Source organism: Pituophis catenifer, unplaced genomic scaffold (assembly GCF_029215685.1).
Source record: "Pituophis catenifer annectens isolate HBS135680 unplaced genomic scaffold, rPitCat1.0.hap2 SCAF_2, whole genome shotgun sequence".
Classification (NCBI taxonomy): domain Eukaryota; kingdom Metazoa; phylum Chordata; class Lepidosauria; order Squamata; family Colubridae; genus Pituophis; species Pituophis catenifer.
This window is the reverse complement of record NW_027256882.1, coordinates 160908809-160932344: the sequence shown is the minus strand read 5'-3', so window position 1 is coordinate 160932344 and position 23536 is coordinate 160908809. Positions and strand designations below refer to the sequence as shown.

General features: G+C 36.6%; 1 protein-coding gene across 3 annotated transcripts in view; it reads right to left on the bottom strand.

Moving 5' to 3' along the window:
* VDR (vitamin D receptor) overlaps positions 1-23536 on the bottom strand; it is a 95116-nt gene that overhangs the window by 32891 nt on the left and 38689 nt on the right. For all 3 annotated transcript variants that reach the window (XM_070937914.1, XM_070937912.1, XM_070937913.1), the window contains 3 exons: positions 21783-21854; positions 16833-16983; positions 7391-7521 (listed from right to left, as the gene is read on the bottom strand). In XM_070937914.1, the coding sequence (XP_070794015.1) occupies positions 7391-7521; positions 16833-16983; positions 21783-21846 (346 nt within the window). In that variant the 5' untranslated portion in view covers positions 21847-21854. The remainder of the gene's footprint in view (positions 1-7390; positions 7522-16832; positions 16984-21782; positions 21855-23536) is intronic.

The following is a 23536-nucleotide window of genomic DNA, read 5'->3' as shown; positions in this document are numbered from 1 at the left end:
TCTTCAAAAGATCAGTATGTAATAAAGGGGGTGTGGAGGAAGCCCAAGCCCTGCAGGGACCTGACTTGGGGGTGGGGGGGAGAGAGAAGAAAGCCCAAGGTTGTAGGGACTCTGAGGTGTGGAAAATGGAGCATGGTGTGTCTCTGGGGATGGGTGAGGCTTTAGGAGACCCAGGACAGGCAGGCCCGGGTCTTCGCTATGACTCCCAGGTTCTTTCCCATCTGAGGCACTCGTGCTCCACTTAATGACTGCATATAGGAGAGCAGGGGATGGAGATTGTTAAGCAAGGCTTAACAGCCATTAGGATATGCTATTGCAATGGGCAGGGTTCATCAAGGTCACAGGTAGAGCACTATCTGTACTACAAACAGAGCAGTTGGCAATAGCATCTCAAAAGCTACAGAATCATCCAGCTGATGGAAAGGTGGCAAGGCCATTCTATTTCTTATTTATTTATTTATTTATTTATTTATTTATTTATTTATTTATTTATTTATTTATTTATTTATTTATCATTCATTCATTCATTCATTCATTCATTCATTCATTCATTCATTCATTCAATTTATATACCGCCCTTCTCCTAGTGGACTCAGGGCGGTGCACAGCCAGAACTAAAATACATAACAATACAAAATTTAAAATTAATTAAAAGAATTATATACTTTGGCCCGAATTAAAACAATGCGAATTAAAACCCATTAACAGATTAAAACTAAACAATTAAAAACAATTAAAAACTAATCACAATACTTGTTTCCAGGAAAAAGAAAAACAGCTAGTGCTGTAGAAGTCCTGTACAGATCACAACCTTTTTAGTAATTTGGCCTACAGGTCCTTGAAGCACATTCTGTTCTCATTCATTTAACCAGAGGTCAGCATGGAAGGGCTATTTTTAGCTACAGTCTGTTAAGGTTTCTTTTATCAAGTAACTATTTCACTAAAAGGATCATTTACAAGTTGGCTGTTACACTATACATGACCATCATACTGTAGAAAACATCCGCCTCCATGCTGGTACTGGCCCTCCCTAATTCATAGTGGATACACTTTCCCTGAAAGTGCACTTTGCTCATATTGCAGAAAAATCAAAGTCCTCAAAACTCTTGGGGCTTTAATTGGTTATGCAAAAGTATCTCTATAACACGAAATCATCAACTCCATTTAAATGCTGCCTGTCTAATGATCACCACAAGGTAATTAAGAATGGGGGGAAAACACTGTTACAGGAAAATAATCATCCTTTGTAGATTTGGAAGTAATCGGAACAAACTTTGTGTCTCAAACAGGCAAGCGTTTCTCTGTGGAAACAGATTTAATGTTAACACAGTGAAAATACTGGATCAAGGAGCAGTTGAACAGAATTTAGTCTACGCGCATGCTTCCCAGTGCAGCTACATTGATTTCCTATAGCCTTTAAATGCAATGTTCTTTTAAGCCCTGGTAGCCTTAAAGCATGTATGAAATGCCAATGGAACTTGAACTTTAACTCACTTTTAGCACAGATACAAACATGCATAAAGTGGAAAAATTCAATGCTGTTAGTGGAGCAACTTCTACTAGAAGGAGCACAGGTTTTGCCCAGTGGGCATGTAGGGGAAAAAAAAAACCAGTTTAGAATTTTAGATGAAAACTTCATTGCTGTCTGTTGCTTTCTAGCTTTTCATCTCAACAGAGATACCATATTTCCCCAAATATGAGTCCATGGAATTTGCCAAGTAAATGGTCCTCCATACTTTATCTGCTCGATTTTGCTGGGCTGATCATACAGACAATGAAGCACAGGGAGAGCAAAATAGGGGAGATATAGGTAGTCCTTGACTTACAACCACAATTGAACCCAACATTTTTGCTGTTAATGACACAGTTGTTAGGTGAGTTTTGCTCGATTTTGGAACCTTTCTTGCCACAGTTGTTAAATGAATCACTGCAGTTGTTAATTTAGTAACAAGGTTATTAAGTGAATCTGGCTTCCCGATTAACTTAGCTCATCAGAAGATTGCAAAAGGTAAATCACCTGACCCAGGGCACTGTGACCGTCATAAATATGAACCAACTGACATTTTGATCATGTAACCATGGGGATGCTGCAATGGCCATTAAGTATGAAAAATGACCATAAGTCACTTTTTCAAAGTTGTAACTTCAAAGGGTCACTAAATGAGTGGTTGTAAGTCAAGGATTACCTGTAACATGGATTATTTTAAACAGATAAATGACAATTGTTGCTATTGATCTGCTTATAAATCACCACAGGTCACCAAAAAATGCATTTCTGAGAGTGTTGCTACACTTTTCAAACAAAAACCATAATGTCTTTTTTCATATCTCACTCACAAAGTCAGCAGATTACTTCATGGCATGAATTTATTTCTTGGAAACAGGTTCTTTTGCATTAGTCATAAGGGGGAAACCCATGAATCAGTATAAACCCAAAAAGGTGTTTTGTTATCAAAGACCATGAACAATATGTTTCTTTTGAATCTTGTTACGATATATGCAATCAAGTAGTAATGAACTTCGAGAAAAGTGTTTCAGTCATTTCTTCAAAGGGAAGAAAGATTCAATGAAGGCAAAGAGATAGATTAAGCTGAATGTTTTGCCTACATGTCAAGGAAGGAAAGACATCATTGATGAGAAATAAATAAAAAAAGAGTGTATACATTCATGCATAACCTTCATGTTAGTTTAGGCTAACTCCATTCACTATATCATTCCATATAATTATATCCTTACAAACCATTCCTGCCTCTAACATATCCATATACCACTTCATACAATGCTTAAGAGAAAGGGGATGAAAGTAGAATTACAACTGGAATTCTAGAGGCAAGTAGAATAAGGTCATTTTATGATTTTCCTTCTTCTTAAAAACAAAAACCTAAGACACCCTAGTATCAACTGGTGCATTGCTAGGATTCTCCTTCTCTTCCCCTCCTGGCAACATTTATCACCTAATTTGCAACATGGCATACAAAGAAAGAGGAGAGAACATGTACATATATACAGTTTCTAAACTTTTGCTTTTGAAAAAGAAATCTAAATTCCAGTTAGGGTTCCCCTACTTTCTACAAATGAGGCTTTAAAAAACTCTGTCTCTTTTGCAAAGTAGTGAGTCCTGTGACACTAAGGTCCTGCTTTAGTTCACCTTTAACACATCTGGATAAAAACCAGCTTATTCATGAGATTGAATATGAACTTTTCCTGTTCCTATATGAAAGGCATGGAATTTGATCAATACTGTGATGTGAAGAAGGCAATGGTATATAACCATACATTTTATTCATTAAAAAAATATTTTAGGCACCAAAATCATCCCAAAATGGATTTAAATAATCCAAAACACATTAATAGCCCAGATATTTTTTAAAATTACAACACCAAAAAGAAAACAGTCAGTAGTAAAACCCAAGGCCAGTTACAGCTAAAATAATTTCCATTCAGTTGTCCAATCAACCAATATAGGACAAAGCAATTGAGAAAATGGACAGTTTTCAATGCATATAGAGAAGAAGCCTTATAGCACCGGTATGAGGTAACAGAAGAATCACTGTAGGAAATAAGCCAGTTTGGTATAGTGGATAAGATACTTGCCTAGAACATGGAAACTGTGAGTTTTGTGCCATAGGCACAAGAGCTGGCTGGTGACTTTGGATCAGTCACTCTCTATCAGCCTAACTCACTTGACAGGGTGGTTGTTGTGAGGAAATAGGAGGAGGAAGAAATATGATATGCATTCTCTTTCTTGGGTTACTTATAAAGTAACAAAGGCAGCATAAAAGTCTAATAAATAAAATAAGCAGATGCATAATGTCTGTGAGCGGCAGAGTCAACTAATATCCACATCTTGGCAATGCTTCAAATCAATTCTTCAGATAATTCTGCCTGCAACATTTCATGTAGTTGTTAAAAAGCAAGTAAGAGAAGAAGGAACTTTGTGGCAAACCATAAACCAAAAAAATCACAGAAGGACTTGGGGAAGGAAGTACCACCTTCTGTAACAAATTCCAGAAATTTAGCAACTCTTAAAAACCAGAGGATACTTTTGTCTCGACATATTTCGGTCAAAAGTTCAGTGGAATGTGGGACTTCAAACGTTTTAGCATTCTTGGTATAAGACCATAAATTGGATGGAGCAAAGCCATATTAATTCTCTTGGATATTTTAGCAACTTCTGCTGATTATGGAATTCTTCAGAACTGTCTGGTTGGGCAGGTCTTTTGCAGTAATATATTGCAATAATTTTATTCCTTCTTATATCATTGTTATATTAGGAAAGTACTCATTGTTGCATTATCCAAGAATGTCCCAGTGTACTATTTTCCTTTTGTTGTTTAATATGCACGTAAAATGGTGGCAGATGTTATCTAGAATGGGGTTTCCCAAACTGTGACATCTACCTCTTTCAGGGTGTGACAGACAGAGTCCAGGGGAGGTGTGAAGAACCTTTTACTTATACATTGGCACAATAAATTCACCTTTCTCAAAATTTCATTGTATTGTTTTCATTGTTCATTTATGTTAATTTTGATGTTTGTATTTTTAGGAGAGGTGTATACATTGAAATTACACTAAAGGGAGGCATGATGATAAACCGTATAGGAAGCCCTGATCTAGAGTTTTGGAGTAAAGTGCCATGAGTAAACAAATGGTGCTCAAACTTTTTTTTATTATTATAATCTAATAACAAAGAACCAATAGATACCCCTGAATGCTACCTATATTTGATGAAGGGCTGCATCAAATAATATGGACAAGATGAAGATTATTGTCTTCAATTTTTCTATTTCTGATATGTGTGTGTGGAAAGCATTGTATTCTTCCCCTAAAATACTATAACAGGTTTACAATTTACACTTGCTCCATTACCCTTGATTTCCAGGTTGCTGGTAAAGAACAGATAAATGGAAATACACTTGCTCAAACCAGGCAAGAGGCTACATGAATTTATGTCTACCTGTGACAGCGCAACGTGCTTTATATCAGGCTACTTCTGAAGAATGCCTGGGAGCTTTAGCCAATGCAGAAAGCAAAAGCTGTGCAAACCAGTGCACAGTATTTTATCTTGGCAAATCATTTTTGCTTCCACGCCAATATTACACCATACACTGCCTTTGAACATTATAGAACCATAGCAAACTGTATGTAATATCTTACATCTCCTTCAAATAGGAGCCTGGATAGCTCAAAGACAGAGCACTGTAATTTAACACCAGCTGTCTGCAATTAAAGTAAGATCGAATCTCACCAGGCTCAAGGTTGACTCAGCCTTCCATCTTTCTAAGGTAGGTAAATTGAGGAGCCAGTTTGTGGGGGAAATAAGCTGACTTTGTATAAATATACAAAAATATGAAGGCTATTGCTTAACGCACTGTAAGCCGCCCTGAGTCTCCGGAGAAGGGCGGCATATAAATCAATTTTTTTTAAAAAAATGTTTTTAAGAGCTAAAATATTACATGGCAGTTTTGAGCTCATTTTTTTTTTCTTCCTAGCATTTTCCTGCAAGTGCGGGATCCACCTTTTTTAGATCCATTGGTTTCAACAAGAATTGATTGACCTAATGTCATGGACTAGGGAGAGCATGACTGGCCAAAAGTCACCCAGTCAGCTTTCACACCTAAGGCAGGACTAAAACTCACAATCTCCTGGTTTCTAGCCTGGTGCCTTAACTGCTAGATGAAGAATAATATACTCAAATGAATATCCTACAAAGTGGAATGCTTCTAATACAGCGGCAACAGTTTGGGTATCTCTATTAAGATGCATTCCCATGACATTCCCCATTTGCAGTAAAAGGTCCAGGTCTAATGTACGTTTGGCCTCAAACACATGGAGTCTTCGTTGATCTAACTTAAGTACATTACAGACAACATAAGACCTGTACTTGCTCCCACAAAAACTTCTACACAGTCTCCAGAGCCATCTGATCCAAGCCCTGTGAAATCCAAGCCACTGCTTCCTCTTGTTAATATTCTAGAATATTAACCTATTAAACTTAATAATTTGTTGCCAACTTTTTGTAACATATCCTTCACTGGTCATTTCCCCAGATCACTAATTTTTCTTCTGATGTCTAATTCTTTCTAAATTCAGGAAAGCTAGGTATTACTTCCAAGGTTACCAGACTTGAGCTACAGGAATTCCATGGAACTACTGTATGGTAGCCTTTTTTTCTGTGCTGCCACAGAAATATGATGCTGTCAGGTATTTGCTGACCAGACCTGGTGGTCCTAGTTTTCTGAAAAAGAATGCTCAAAATTTAGGAAGCAAGGCTCTGCATTTACAGCACAATAATTTCTCTGCCCTCCAGAAATCTATAGCTGCAGCTGAGACAAAACAAGATAGAGAGGAACTGATTTCAAGTGAATTTGTGGTAATATATATATTTGTGTTTTAAAGTCATAATTAAAGCAAAGGTCCTTGATAGTACAATAATTGGTTTTTTAAAAATCATTACTATTTTTACCATAGTCATAACCTTTGTCAGCCAAACCAGGAAGTCTACGTAGACCTCATGAACAAGAAGCCTGCTTTGGGTTCAGCCCTCCTTTCTCCAGACTGCATTTCTCTGCTGCAGTCTAATAGGATCAACAATATATTGTTTTGCCCCTGTGTCATCACACTCAAAAGCATCTGAAAGTACTACAAATGAATAGAAGTGTTTCAGAACTCTAAACTGCCTATTGATTCATTACAGCCCTTCCATCTGAATAAAACTGATTTTTTTTCTCTCCTCAGCTAATCGTAATCATGAAACTAAATAAAACTTTTTTTCATCCTGAGCTAAAACTTTCTTAATCACGAAGCTAAAAAGTTAAGCAGGCACCTGTGGCTTTTAAATCAGTACTGCTACAAAAACACATTTCCCTGTGGGACTAGAATATGCAACCTGTGTCTCAGCTACTATTGGTAGTCTCAACAAATACTGCAGGAAGTTCCTGGTATGGATATCAATGTTAGAAAAAAATAATAATGAAATTGCACCAAGCTTACAAGATTGGTGATGTTCTCACCTAAAATCCTATGGTGTTTGGCATTTATTACTCCAAATTTTATAAGATTTCAGGTAATAGCCATAATTTTGTATGCCAATGATGCCAAGTGTGTGATGGTTCCCACGGGTGCTGTAATGTTGACTCTTGGCTTATGTGGTATTCGTCAAATTTTTTGATAACTGCATAATAATCTCTATAAAGAAAATAGGTGGGGATATTTTACCTACGTTAGCAGGAGAGTGTGAGGCATCCTATTAAATGAAAGAAAGAGACACAGGCAGACAGATTGAGTGAACAAGTGCCTGGAAACCTCAATCTGGAATTTTCATAATATTTTTCAAGAAAGATGCCCAAAATCTTCTGTGTAAAGAAGAGAAGGGAGCACATTTACTCACATTCTTTCATCATGCCTATGTCAACGCAACGCTTCAGCCGGCAAGCTTGACAGTGTCTCCGGTTATCTTTGGTAATTTTACAGTCACCATTGAAGGGACATGTGAACATTGCTTTTCTTTTCATGCTCCTCCTGAAAAAAAATAAACAGAAAATGCATCAAATTGGCTTACTTCTTGATAGAGTAAATCGTAATTTATAGTTTCGGCACAGTTACTGCTCTGAAAATAAATGGTATGGAAGATTGGCATGTAAAATGAGCTGTCTCTTAAAAAGCAATACACATAGCTTACCACCAAGCATAGGAGAGATAGCTCAAACATAACTACAGTTCTGTTTCTAAGAAATATGGGTATTTTTAAAATGTGCTCTGTTATTATATTTGGAAGACACTAACAATTTGCCTGTCTTTGTGGTTTTTTCTTCCCAACCATCATTTAATATTTTATGGACTACATGGAGAAAAGCAGTTTTTTGTCAAAGAGAAAGAGCCTATACAATAAATGGGAACATATTATCCATAGTTCGGATGCCTAAAACAGCCGTCTTTAAATGTAGAAAACTATTTAGATTTGAATTCAATGGTAGACGGCAATATATACAAACACCTCAAATTGCTTGTGATAATATGGTTTTTCTTATAAGCTTTCAGTCAATTAACTTGCTTTCTCAGACACATGAAATGGATTCAGAATGCAACTTTAAGTACATTGGAGGATGTATCAGTTCACAAAACATAAACAGAAATTGTTGGTTGGAAAACATCAGTCACAATATTTAGATTTCAAACATGTCATCAATTAATGCAGAATGAAGTGGGTTAATGTAACTTGTATCACACCCAATATGTATTTTTGAAAGCTTATCATGGCAATGTACCCATTCAGAGTTTAACAGTAAACTTGCCTGCTCCGTCAGCTATCTGTGAATTAATATATGCTCACTAAGCCCAGTGCTTAAAGTTATTTATTCATGTACCATCTGCAAATGTTTGATGTAATGGCAGTATAGAATATGCTGCTTTAATCTAAATGTTTAGATAATTAAACAGGTACCGTCTTCTGCTGAAAATCACTGTTGTCTTATGTCCCGTGTAGGAAATTTGAACAAACTGAAAGGGCACCTCAGAAGATTAAAAAAAACTATCAACATCTTCAGGCACACATGACAAGTATCTGCACAGAATACATAGTGTATGAAGAGGCAATATTACAAGCCTAAATGTTGGTGACAGTATAAATAGCATTTAGTATGGAAGGGAATGATACAGACATGTCTCTTTCCTAAAATAAATAAATAAGTACATAGAAAATATGTTCTATAAAGAGCTGGAAAACTAAATAAATGTTATTTGTGCTTGGAATGAAGCTGCCTAACATTTAACATTATTTAAATGACTAGTTAGACTCTTGTTATACCAAATCATTTGGAGATGACCTCACAGATCTATTGGCCAAAGAAATTCAGAAAACCAACCAGAAGACCACCAGAGAGTAATCAGAAGCTTTTCCTAAGTCCCAACAGTGAATCACCATGTAACCCTGGAAACCTGAAATTCTCCTTCACTCTTTTAAGAAATCATTATGCCTCAACTGTTGTTGAATTCCTTTTTCCCTCTTTGGCTCCAAAGCATAGTTGAATGGGCTGGCACTCAAACCATTACCTGCTTTTGGAACAAGTTTCTCTTCATCTTTACAAGGGCACGTTCAATGTTGGTCAAATGACAACGTGAAATGTGCTAGGATGGAACCGTGTGCCACCCCGTTCAACTTGTGAATAGCAATAGGCATAGGAAGCTGATTCAGTTCTAATGCTTTTCAGTACACAGCAGAAATGGAACATGAATGTGTCCTATGAGATTATCTTTTTAAAAAATGTTATACTCTATGCTACATAATGACAACAAATTTACATGTTGCACACAGGCAAAGAAGCCATTCTCACCACCGTTACGTAGGAAGAGAACATAATTGTCTGGCATTATGCACCACAAATATATTTTTATCTCTCTCTTTCTCTCAAAACCCCACTTCTCTTGTATTTTAAACAAACTAAATATATCTATATAGCCATGTTATACAATAAATTATTAATGTTTAGGTCCTTTTACATAAAGATGGGAAAATATGATAAATTAAGGATATAAGCTAGCATGTTCAGTCTAAATTTCTGAGCACAATATGTAGCTCCTGTTGGCAAAATATTTGTTAAGCTACAGAGGTGAGTTTTTCAGATCACTGTTTAACAATGGATAACCTTCCAACTTTATACTGTAGTATCATGTTTTCCCAACCGTAAAAGCATGCCATAACCATTTCCGTTCTTTTCTTATTAGTTTAAAAAAAAAAACCCTCAGAGGTATCAGATAGATATAAAATATTGGTAATACTTTTTGTAGAACTGATTTTAATTTGAAATTGTGTCACAAAAAGGTAGTTTTTCTTTGACACCCCTGAACTGGAATTCCAGATCTCTCTATGATCTTGAACAACTTGTTTACTTCTTACTTGCTTCTAATAAACATCTACAAGTGTAATATTCTATAAAGAATTAGTTGTCTTCTAGTGCTAGAAGGGGTTGTAAAATAATAAATGCTGTTTAAGAGCCGTGGTGGTGCAATAGTTAGAATGCAGTATTGAAGGCTACTTCTGCTGCCTGCTGGTTGCCTGCAATTTGGCAGTTCAAATCTCACCAGGCTCAAGGTTGACTCCCTCCTTCCATCCTTCCGAGGTGGGTAAAATGAGGAGCCAGATTGTTGGGGGCAATAGGCTGACTCTGTAAACAGCTTAGAGAGGGCTGTAATGCACTGTGAAGCGGTATATAAGTCTAAATGTTATTGCTATTGCTATTACTTTTCATAACAATCTATAAAAAATTGTTTTTTGTTACTGCTGAACACAATTCTGACATTTGTAGGTATTGGTGCATTCCAATATCTCAGTATCTTTTTCCAAGGCCTACATTGCTACTGTGCAAATTCCTTGTCTATGGTACACTTTCAGCTGTCAAGAGTAGTGTCATCAGCATAGTGCAGGTTACAGGTATTCCTTGTTTAGCAACCACAATTAGGACCAGCAACTCGGTTATTAAGCAAAGCAGTTGCTAAGTGAAATTGCAGCTGGTTTTACAATCTTATTTCAGCTTTCCTTTGCTTTACAGCCTGCAAAGGTTGTAAATGCGAGGACTAATTGCAAAGTTACTTTTTCACCATCGTCATCATAACTGCACATGGTCACTGTCTGAGGACTATCCATATTAATACTTATTCCTCCAATGTTTAGAACCGTGCCATTGTCTTCCACTCCAGCCTCTCTCAATACGTATTCAAGGATGAGTAAATAGGGAGAGAATAGACAGCCTTGTTTCTCACCTTTGTTCCCCAGGAGCCAGTTTATAATAATGTCTTTTGCTTCTGGGTCTTTTCTAAAACCAAATTGAGTATCTGGCATCTCCTTTGCTTTAATCTCCATTCAGTAATCTTAATCGTTATTTTGCAAGCACATGAAATTAAAAATATTCCTATTATTTTGCATATTTAAGTCTCCATTCTTTGGTAATGCCATGTGGACTCAACTCCGCTAAGTTGTTTTCTATTTTTGTTAGCATAATTTAATTAGAATCTTCCTCTAATACTTCCTCTGTTCTTTCTCATATATTTATAAGTATTACTTCAATTTCTGTCACTTTACGACTTGGTAAAGTCGTAAAGTGCTTGAATTAGTGTTGTAAAGTGCACAGAGTGCTTGAATTAAAAACTTATTTCTCTTGTTGTCTAGTATTATAATTCTGTTGCTTCTGGCCAAGAAACTATTTCACAAGGCTGGTCTATCAATAACTGTTTCCCCAACTTTCTGTACACTTATACTTGTGTCACTAGTGATGGTATTCTACCATCTTGTTTCATGTTGGCTACTTTTCCTTCAATTTTCCAAATATCAGGATCTTCTCCAATGACTACTGACTTCTTATTGCAGGATATATCTAAGATATTTAAGGTTTACATCATTAACTTCAAGTAGCATCTAATGCAGGGGTGAAATGCTCCCGGTTCGGACCGGATCACCCGATCCGGTAGCAATGGCAGCAGGTGGTTCGGAGAACCAGTAGTAAAAATCCCTGCGCCCCCTGCCCATGCCCAGCTGAGCCGCGCGATCATCAGAGGCTGGTTTTTTTTAACTTTTAAAAGCATTTTTTCTACAACCTCTTCAGCCAAAAAAATGCTTTTAAAAGTAAAAAAACCCCTCTGATGATCGCGCGGCTCAGCTGGGATCATCAGAGGCTTCTAAAAGCATTCTTTTCAGCAACCTCTTCGGCCAAAGAGGTTGTAGGGGAAAAAATGCCTTTAAAAGCCTCTGGCGATCCCAGCTGAGTTGCCTGATCGTCAGAGGCTTCCAAAAGCATTTTTTTCTGCAACCTCTTAAGGTTGTAGAAAAAATGCCTTTAAAAGTTAAAAAAAAAAAGTTGGCCACACCCACCCAGTCACATTACCCAAGCCACGCCCACAGAACCAGTAGTAATAAATTTTAGATTTCACCCTTGATCTAATGTTTTGTTAAGAGTTATAGAATCATAAATGAAATTTTATATATCACCTATCGAATAACGTCACCTCCTTTTCCTGATAGCTGAGTCACCACATAGTCAACCACATAGTTCCTAGTACTGCCTTAGCTTAAGCACCTTGTCTAATGTCACCTTGACCTTAGATAAGTTTACCTCACCATTACTTCACCCTTATATATTCTCTGCTTTACAGGACTGCCTGCTGCCACTGACTGCCTCCCACCGACCGATATGCTCCCAGAGAGGGCTTCCTCAGGGTGCTGTCGGCCAAATAATGTCGACTGGCGACTCCCAGGGGGAGAGCTTTCTCTGTGGGGGCTCCTGCCCTATGGAACGAATTGCCCCCAGATATACGAAGGATCCCCAACTTCTGTGCCTTCCGTCGTGCGCTGAAGACCCTGTTATTCCAACAAGTCGGTCTGATGGGACAATAATTTTAATTGGGTTTTAAATATGGGTTTTAATATGTTTTATAAGGGTTTTAGAATAGGAATTTTAAATACGGCCAAAATTGAATTATTTTAATATGGTTTTTAAATTTGTCTTGTATATTGTTTTATTATGGCTGTTCACTGCCCTGAGTCCTTCGGGAGAAGGGCGGTATAAAAATATAATAAAATAAATAAATAAATAAAATTTAGTGAAATTCTTGCTTTGTTTAACATTCAGCTATATGTCATTAGAATCCACTCTTAAAAAATTCAGTCATTTATATGTTTCCTCTGCCAAACCAGAAAGGGGCCCATCCTTACTAAAAGAGAGAATGCTGAACATTGGATCAGGGAAAGAAAAGTTAAAGAGACAATCTAGATAATCATGTTTACTGATGAATGATGGAGGAGAAAGAGGAATTGCAGCATTTTAGGCCCCTGCCTAAGAATGACAAGCTACCCCAATGCTTAGAACACAATAAAACATCTCACTGGCATAGCAGAATGAGTGCAATGGGGGGGGGAGATTTTGTACTTTATTTTAAACTCAGAAATGCTACAACCACAGTGTCAATTTTCTTTTAAAAAATGTGATTGATTTGATATGAGACCAATCGGATGTAAAAACAAGTTAGCCAAGTACCCTGACCCTATCGCGAATCACAAGAGATGCCAAGGATTATCAGAATGAAAGAGGAAATCTAATAAAACCTGTCCAAAGATTAAAAGGATTTTAACTATTTCCCAATAGAGCAGAAACCACCAACTGCCTCAACATCAGTTTTACAGGATATCTAAAGGATTTGTTACAAAGGACCTGATGTTTATGGAGCAAAGTTCTGGTTTAAAATTCACATGCCTGAGCTGTAATTAGTCTTCTCTGCTAAGATATGCATTTCTTATAGTCCTTCGTAAATAGGATGAAGGTCAAGGTAATTGGCTATCATTTTTAAACCCATGCTTGGGAGAGGAAAATGTCCAGAGGGTAGGCAGGCCCTTGGCAAGCATCTTGTTTTTAACATCCTCTTTGAGTATCAGGGTATTATTATTGTTGCTTTGAAACAGCCTATTGCAAGTTTCCATCAAAATATGCCTTACAAGTTTCCATCAAGATAATTGTCTTTTACTTCAAGGTCACTTATTGTTTCTGATATATTCAGGCTTCCATTATTCATGCCACTGATGTTCTTGCAGCTATTACTATCTCAGCCACAGCAATTTGTACTTTCCTTTAGTGCATATTTTTAGAAATTTGGTTGTGATTGCTCTGCCATGTTTATGAACCAGAACTAAAAGTTTCAAGACAGTGTAGCAGTTATATGACTACTACTTCTCCTCTCTTTCTGATACCTCTGCTCTATAGGTAGTCCTCAGCTTGTGACAATTGAGCCCAAAATTTCTGTTGCTAAGCAAGACAGTGAGTTTTGCTCCATTTTATCACTTTTCTCGCCACAGTTGTTAAGTGAATCACTGCAGTTGTTAAGTTAGTAATACAGTTGGTAAGTGAATCTGGCTTCCCCACTGTCAGAAAGTCACACAAGGTGATCACATGACCCTGGGATATGGCAAATGTCATAAATACGTGCCAGTTGCCAAGTGTCCAAATTTTGATCACAAGACCGGGGAGATGCTGCAATAGTTCTAAGGGTGAAAAATGGCAATATGTCACTTTTTTCAGTTCCGTTGCAACTTTGAATGGTCACTAAACAAATGGTTGTAAATTGTAACATTGCATTGTTTGCAAGTCTCCCTTCCCCAAATCACCAGCTAACAAAAATGTCAGTCCCAATAATAACACACTGTAACTTGAATTATGCTACCTATTAAATAGGAAGAAAGACAGAAAATTCTTTAAAATAACAATATGTTCACAATAATTTTTTTCAATGGAACTCTATATTTTATCTAGCCCTCAGGTAAAAGAGAAGTTTGACTACATAAGATCTAGCGTCTCTTATTCCTAATTCATTAATTCATCTCTTATTCTTATTCATTATTTTGATTGCTGTTTTTAACTTGCTCTACTCATTGTCTTCAGTTTTTTAATGATCTATTTTCCGTATCTTTCATCCTCTTTCACATCATGCCGTGTTTACCTTAGAGACCTAATAGTCTGAGGACAATATTTATTCTATTATAGATGGTGAGTGTCAGATGTATTTATTTCCCATCATCCATTTCAGGAATGTCTACCTAAACCAAGATTTCATGTGGCCAGCTCCCAGGCGGGGAAATGAATACAGACCAGATACTTGGCTTGCCAGGGGCATCTGCCATATAGTTCCTAGATGGCAATTCAGAAAATCCAAGAAAAGCATTATATGTGCAGGATTATATGTGCAGGATTACCAACAAGGAACTGTAGTTGGGTGCAGAATAATGGTGATAGTGGAAATCAAGAGATAATTTGTCCAAATGAACTCTTTAGTTATTTGTTTGTTTGCATTCCACCTTTATTATTTTCACAAATAACTCAAGATGGCACACCTATTACAACATTCCTTGTCCTGAGGAGGGACTTGAACTCATGGTCTCCCACTTTCTAGCCTGGTCCTTGCCCTCTAGATCAAAGTAGAGTAATAGTAAGATAAGGAAAACAAGTAAAACTGCCATGATGAGCTTTTAAATCTTTAAAATTAGGACAGATAACAATTACATGTAAAGCTGCACAAAGGTTCTCCTGAGCAGTGGAAAGAAAATTGTCATTGTTCAGAGTTGCTGTTTCCCCCCCCAGTTTTAAGAATTCAGCACACAAAAGCTTGGCTCTTGGTCACCTCTTTTGGGGTATAGACACTCCTAGTGATACATCTTCAGTTTTTATTTGAGAAAGGCACTGATTCTTAGCTGCCATACTTTGAGGAAACAATGAGCTACAAACGTGAAGTTATTCCTTAATCAAATAATTAGTTATGATTTTTTAGAATACCTCTTAAAGAATTATTTCAATTACACTTTGATAACATGTTAAGAGGGAATGAAGTACTCATTACCTTCCCAAGTATCTACCTGTTCTCTCAGCTAATGTGTCATTAAGAGGAGGAAAAACTTAACCTAATGTGTTTTATGTCTAGGAGAGACCGTGCATGATTGATTAGCCAAGGGCACTGTGGGGAAATGCACCTCTGACAGACAAGTCACTCTCTTAAGCAGTTGCAATTGAAGAAAATGTTGCTGTTCTGGTTAGCCGAGTGCACTGTAGCCTGACTGGAAATCTGGCTCTGATGTCTATGGTACGTAGAACATTTTATCTAATCCTCTATTTTGCAAAGTTAACAGGTTTCCTACAAAAATGTTGAAATAAAAAAAAAAATCCACATTAAGAAAAAATTGACTTTTAGAATTTCAACTTAATGTTTATGTAAATCCCTTATCAATACTATTCCTACCTTCCAGTTTTCATCTTAAATACGTGGGAGATTTCCCTTCATTAGTCATGTTTTGGCTTTTGATGTATAGTATTACTCATCCACCTTAATCCAATGCTTCCCAGAACAAACTCAAATGTCATAACTATAGAAAAGTACTCTATGAGAACTAAGCATTTCATGCATGAAAGGTGCTAAGCTGATGAACGTTTTGAAACACTCTTGGCTAGTATATATGTAATGCTAATTAGAAGACTAGAAGACCTCCAAGGTCCCTTCCAACTCTGTTATTCAATGCTAATTTCCTCTTAACCAGAGTTAAATTAGGTGATGAAAGTTAACCACTTTCTTATTTCCTCTTTCCGGTACTGTACTTATGTTTATTGACAAAGTGATTTGCAAGCAAGTAAGAATTGTATAGGAATAGAAACAATCCCATGAACAAGAAAAATATTAGTTCCTATATGAACTAAATGAAAATATCCCCAATGACAGTTGGACCTGTTGAGGACAGTTATCTATTTCACTAAAAAACAGAATGTACTTCCACACTCTGCAAAAGGAAGAAACAGTGGTTTAAATTAGTTAACTCTAAACAATTTCACCTTTTGCAACAGTCCTGCTTCTGTTTATCCTATACCAAACAGATCCCAATTCCTACTTCCTGTTTTGCTCCTCCATATTTCTACGGATGCCTAATGGAATTTATATTCTCCATTCTGTTCAATACAAATCATGATTCAAACATTCCCACCGTGCCAACTTGTTCTAATGACAGCGAATTTTATATCCATGAAATATTATAGAGTAAGTTCAGTTTGAGGTTCCAATCAAATCGTTTACTACCTAAAATCTAGCTACCATGTTGGAAGCAAAACTATTAATATGCTCCTTTCCTTCCTTACATATAAATATGTAAGTTGGGTTCTTTTAAAGATGCCTTTCAGATAGTATTTGCATTTTTTAAAAAGAATAAGATAAATAATCTTTTTTTGATCAGTTTTTGATGGTAAGAAGAAACTGCTGGTCCAATAAAAAATAAACCATTGACCAAAATGTATTAGTTTAAGTAAAGAACCACATACCTAAAAAATCCTTTGCATCCTTCACAGGTCATAGCGTTAAAATGAAAACCGGTAGCTTTGTCTCCACAAACACCACAGATCCTGGGAATGTTCCTGTCAAAGTCGGTGGCTGTATCAGTAAAGGTTGGACATGGCGCCATCGGCTCCATTTCTGTAATAGAGAAAATATAAAGGTTACCAACTTCATCATAGTACGTTATGAGTAAATATACTCAAAGTAAATACACTGAGTAATATAGTCAGCGCACATATAGAATATATAAAAGCCAATAACAAGTTCCCTGATCCCATTATCAGTCTGGTTATGAATATTTCCCCAAGCATAGTAACATGTTTCATTCAAAATGTACAGGTCTTGACAAACACATTCTCGACTTTCAGAGTGCTAAAAACAGATCCTTCAACAAGTTATATTTTGTCTGCTCATCTTCATATAAATGTCTGAATTACAGGAAGTAAATATTTGCAGAACCAGGGTATTTCTACATACCTTTTCAAGAGAAAACCTCATGGTCTAGTTCCACTATTTGTACCAAATTTGGGGGAAGGGGGTGTTTCAAAAAAAAAAAAAAGAGTGAAAATAATTTCTTTTTCATACTGTGAGAGTTCACATTAAAAAGGAAACAAAATTGCAAGGAAACGGAACCGTCTTCTAATTCTCACTTTACAGGGAGGAAAACTACATGTATGCTTCTCTTATTAATCTTAATACCATACATTGTATGACAGAAACAAGTAACCAACAGTTTATTCCTTCAAATGATGCTATAGGGTCTCCTGTTCAAACAGGGGGTTGGACTAGAAGACCTCCAAGGTCCCTTCAAACTCTGTTATTCTATGCTATGTTCTTTTATGCTCTCACTAGAAGTAGAATATTCTCAATGAATGATAAAAATGGAGAGGCAAGAATTCAGAGGTTAGTTATTGAAAATCTCTTATGGTCTGCTTCTATGTAAGATTTTTTTTGAAGCTGTTCTGCAACATGTACATAACATGTGTATGGATGAACTCAGCTTAAAAAAAGGTCTGAAATTGAAGCGATTGGCTTCAAACCATAAGTATTAGGGGCAGATCCATATATTAATACCTTGCAATTCACTATGTTAAGAGCAGATGAAATTCCCTGTGCCCATACTTATTTTTGCAGCCTTATGCCTTCATATGTTATTTTTTCTTAATTCTGGTATTGAGGGTCATGGGTGGAAAATATGTTTTTCAAAGAGACTGAGAAACCAATTTAATGTATTTGGATCTTAATGGCCTGCATTCCTTGTTTTAGAACATGATGGGAAGAGATGTTTTTTTAAGAAAAGATTTTCCCTTTTACCTGTACTTTGGGCCAAAGAGAAGAAGAATTTAGTTTAACTTTCCATTTTACTCAAAGTTATATAAAATGAGTTGGGGAAAATGGCACTCTCTATTCTCATTCTTTTCTTGCTAGCCCTCTCTTATTTTCTCATTGCCACTTCAGGGTAACAAATTTATTTGAAATAGAAGCTTATTTAGTTTTGTTTAAAAATAAAAAGAGATTGCTGCACAAATTTCTCTTTTTCATTTATTGGAAACTCTGACCTTTAAGTGTGGCAAACACTGACTGTCCAAATAGAAAGTGTTCTCATTAGTGATTACTATTAACTGCATTTTTAAATTTATACTAACCAATTACGAGTTGTTACTCTTTGTCATTATCCATTAAAATATCATGTATACCAGAAATGACATTCAGACAAGCAATTAATGTATGTCATGTTGCTTTTCATGAATGAAAATCTCATAATGCTTTGCTCACAGAAAGATCAAGAAGGGAATCCTCTGGAAATTTGCTTTTACTACTGACTACATTATTATATTCAGCACAAAAGTAGAACTGTCATTTGGAACATTAGTTTATTAATTGGATAAAAATTATTTAAGAGAGTAATGTCACTATTTAAAATCTCTTATTTTACTAAATGAAAATAAGCATTTAAGCTTAAATGTCCTTTGATCTGGCTATAAAACACTTATAAAGTTGAAGAGTCTGAAATATTTTCTCATGTACCAGAACAGCTCCCACCAATGTTATCTCTCTGGAAACCATTATTATCAACTGAAATCTTAGTTTATAACTTAGGATGGAGTTAGCTTTATTTCTTTAGTTATCAAATTTATATGGCCATCCATCACACAAGAAGTGACTCTGGGCGGCATACAGCAAAAAAGTATAAAATAATAAACATGTTAAACACATTCATATTAAATAAGTTAAATACAAACACACAAATACACAGAAAAACACACAGACGATTTGAACAGAAACAGAGCCCCCTCAAGAGCTCACAGGTTCCCTGAGACTTCCAAGTCTGATGACAAAGCCAGGTCCTGAGGAATTTCCTGAAAAGAAGGAGGGATTGAGCTGGCCTCACTTTGGGGTCAGAGGAATGTTCCATAAGGTGGGCACCATGGCAGAGAAGGCTGCTTCCTTGATCTCCAAAATGTAGCTTCCTGAGAGACGAAACCTTTGCTAGGGTTCAGCTGAAGCCTATGGCTTCCCATCTAGATCCTCACAGCTTTCAGACATTAAGATAAATTGTCCACAGCATCACTTAATTTGCCAGGGGCAGAGATGTATAATTGGCTATTATTGGCCTATTGATAATACCTTACCCCATGGCAATGGATGAGCTTACCCAGTGGCCTCATGTACATGTTGAATAGGAGCAGAGAGAGCATTAAAACCTGTGGCACTCCATGCAGTAGGGGGCAGGGGCAGAATCTCCCCCCCTCCAATCACCATTAATTGGAATGAACCTTGGAGAAAAGAGGTGAATTAGCACAAAACAGTGGTGCCCATCCTCAATCCCCTGAACTAATCTGGAAAGATACCATAGTTTATGGTATTGAAAGCTGCAGAGAAGTCAACTCAGGCAAGAAGGGGTGCACAACCCGCATCCTGCTCTCACCAGAGGACATCTAAAAGCATGACCAATGCCATTTCTGACCAAACTCAGGTTCATTCAAGGTCCTCTGAAGCTGCTGTGCAATCACCCTCTCAGCTACCTTCCCCAGATGTGTCGTAAGATGCTGTTAATATTTAATATTTTTAGTAATTCAGGCTTGATTGAATTTTTCTTAACATTGAAACTGTATCTATAGAGCAGTGAATAATATCTATGAAAAGAATATACACAAAGAATGAGGGGACAGGTGTTTCAACATGTATGTAAAGAACTTGAACACAACCATGGAAGACTATTAGTCAAATTAAGAATAACTGATTCTCTACAACGTTGGGAAAAAATTATTAATTTAATACAATTAATCGTTTCAGATGATATCAGCCCACCCAATGCTCATGGTTTCAATACACTAGGCATTAGTGCAATGCTAGAATCACTACTCAACATTGCTCTATATTTTGTTGTTGTCAGTTGCAAAGTTGTGTTCGACCCATTGCGACCCCATGGACAACGTTCCTCCAGGCCTTCCTGTCCTCTACCATCCTCTGGAGTCCATTTAAGCTTACGCCTACTGCTTCAGTGACTCCATCCATCCACCTAGTTCTCTGTCGTCCCCTTCTTCTTTTGCCCTCAATCTTTCCCAGCTCTTCTTGCTCTGCATAGCAAGGTTTATAGCATGCAGCCCTGGACAGCTAGCAATGTGGCCCCACAACATCGTAAACTTTTAACATTTTTATGTGATTTATATCGACTATTTTATATATTTTATATGCGGCCCAAGAAAATTCTTCTTCATTCAATGTGGCCCACAGCAAGCCAAAAGGCTGGACACCCATGTTTTACATATTATTCTAGTTCAAGGGCTCAGATTATCTTTGTTAGCCTGGCATACCACAGATCTGTTGGAACTAGAGAATTCCAAATCAGGAGAGCTGAAAGCAACCATTTACTACATATGCTGTAACCATTGCATTATTGCTGAAACCTTCAGGAACATATAGGTTCTTATTCGAAAGGAGAAGAGGTTAACTCCACCCTCCCTACCACTGCTCTCCACGTGCAGAGTGACTTTGCAGAGAACAGCCTTCTGTTTTCATGGAAAGTCTTTGGGGCAAGTTAGGACTCGTGAAAATCCATGATCCTACATTGTGAGTAGACTAAGGAATCCTCTGCTGAAAACAATCCTTTGTGTGGAGGAAAAACCATCATAGTTGTGGTTCATTATTTCTCTTTAGCTGAAAGACTGTCTTCTTTATCACATCAGAGGAGGGTATTCACTGAGACAAAGGGAAATGATCAATAAGCATTTTCTGTGAATAAAGCTAGGCTTCACAATCTTTGTCTCCATCAACCTCTCAATTTCCCCCATTTCCATGGTTGCATTCTATCAGTACACATATTCTAACATTTAAACTTTGTGTTCCACCATAAATGTCATGGAATACAAGAGGAAAAATATGGCTAACAATATCCATTATAAAGCATATATAGCAATAACACTTCCTTAGTATTTTATAATAGAAAGAAGTGTGTATAAAAACATTTTTGCTATTATAAGAAGACAACAGATCAAGAAAGCAGAGAACCATCCATTGTCATCATTTTGCAAGTGAAAGACTGACATCACAAAATAAGAGACGTTCATTTTAAGATTGCTTGATGGGCTTATAGCAGAGGAGAGATCGGAAATTGCTGTCCTATTTTTTTTTTTTTACTCACACAAGCACTTAGGTAATTTAAAAGTTGGCACCCTTGTACTTTTAAAAAATGTTGGCCACAGCTGAAAGACAATCACATTTCATTCAAAATCAGCCCTACATCAACCTCAAATTCCAATTCCAAGAAAATACATGCAAGAACCCCGGCTTTCAAACAGGATCAAAGAGCCTGGCATCATAATTTCAGAATGGCATCATAATTTCAAATACATAATATTTTTTCCTCTTTGGCAGAAATAGTATCTTATTTTACTTCACAGGAACATTTTTGCAAAAAAAGTGAGGTACTTTACCAACATCCAGATCATCTGGGATATTCTGTTGATATAATTCCCACGGGCTCTGAAACTCTGACATGGATCCACCTGCAATCCAAAATTATTATTAAAAAGTTAACATCCAAGAATTATCGAGGGAGTGTTCAAATCTCACCTCCTGCTTTGAGTTTGGGAATTTAGTCTATCTTTTAACTCCAACCTTACTGACGTAAGCAACATACTTTAAAGAGTGAGGTGTGGCACTCAGCAAATAATTCACCACACCTAAACACCAGTCACAAAAAAATAAGGTGTCACTTCAGCACGGCTTCCTGTAACATCACTTCAGAAATGTGAGAGATAATGCCAGTTCCAGTCACTGTAGGGAGGTGAACTGTGTTAGTCTACGGCAGTCAAAGATCAGGAGGAATCTGGTAACACCTTTTCTAGCTTAAAATTTGTATTAAAAGACACACTTTGGTCATCTGATGAAGTGAAGTGCAGTTTACCAAAGCGTGCGCCTTTTAATAAAACTTGTCAGTCAGAAAAAAAGTGCTACCAGGTATTTTTTGAGCACCGCAAAGGAATATTTAAGAACTGTCAAAGATATTAAAAACTAGATACATGAGGGGCTTTCCGCACAGAGGGTTTATTCTTTCCTAGAAGAAATACACAGTTAAACAGAAGGGAAATGGCAAAGTAAAAAGAACAAAATTTCTTCATGGTTTATCTGACAAATATTTCTAAACAGTATTGTAAACACAGTGTAGTTGTTTTCTAGGGGTAGTACTTAAAGATTTCATTTATCATAGCTAACTCATTGTCAACAGGCTTATTTATGCTTAAACTGGCATTTAGGAATCTGAAGAATTGTTCAGGTTCATGAATTTGAACTGTTGATGGTTAAACTGGTTAGTCCACCACAGATAGAATAGTACCATAGTACAATCTCCACAACACAGACTTCTAAATGCCACTTTAAAAAATTGAACAATTACCCTTTTTCTAAATTATATTAATTGAAGTTGTGGGTAATTGTTTGAAAAATGCATAAACTAACTCTTCTTAATTTTCAATGTGGCTTTTAGAATTTAATTCTATTGTTCAGTATAATACAGTAACCAAATACTGTACAGTAGAGTAGTTAGGCACATTACAAATCCATTCTGAGGTTGCTATCATTTATTATACAGACATGATCCATACAGTCCACTGAAGGCAGATTTGACAAGCAAAGAAGATGAATTCAGCTACTTTATGTTGTTACACCATATATATATTGATGAGTATGATTCATCATTCTTCTCAAGAATTAGACGGATCCTTTGTAAGCTTATCATACACAGAAAAATAAAAATCCTCCTTTGAGCATATTTGTGAAAGGTTATATTACTGTTTCTTTAAAAAAATACTTTGCAGCATCAGTTCCCACTCACAGCACTTCTCACAAAATCACAGTCTCCTACTTTTGGAGTTAAACCTTTTGGTTACTGGGTAATTTCAAATTACTGGCTAATTATAAAATATGAATGTAGTCCTCCGGTTTCACAAGAATAGTGACTTCTTAGATACCACCAGATATATCTAAATTCAGTGCCAAGCTTGGCTCTTGAGTAGATTAACATTTTGAAACATTGAATCACGCTGATTCACTGGGTATAAGATAACTAAATTTAAGGTTAGGTTTTGCAAATTCAAGATCTTTATTCTAGCAGGAATATACAGAAATTAAATTAGTTAAGATGATCATAAGTCACTTCCATCTGTGAATGAGATTCAGAGAAGAATAA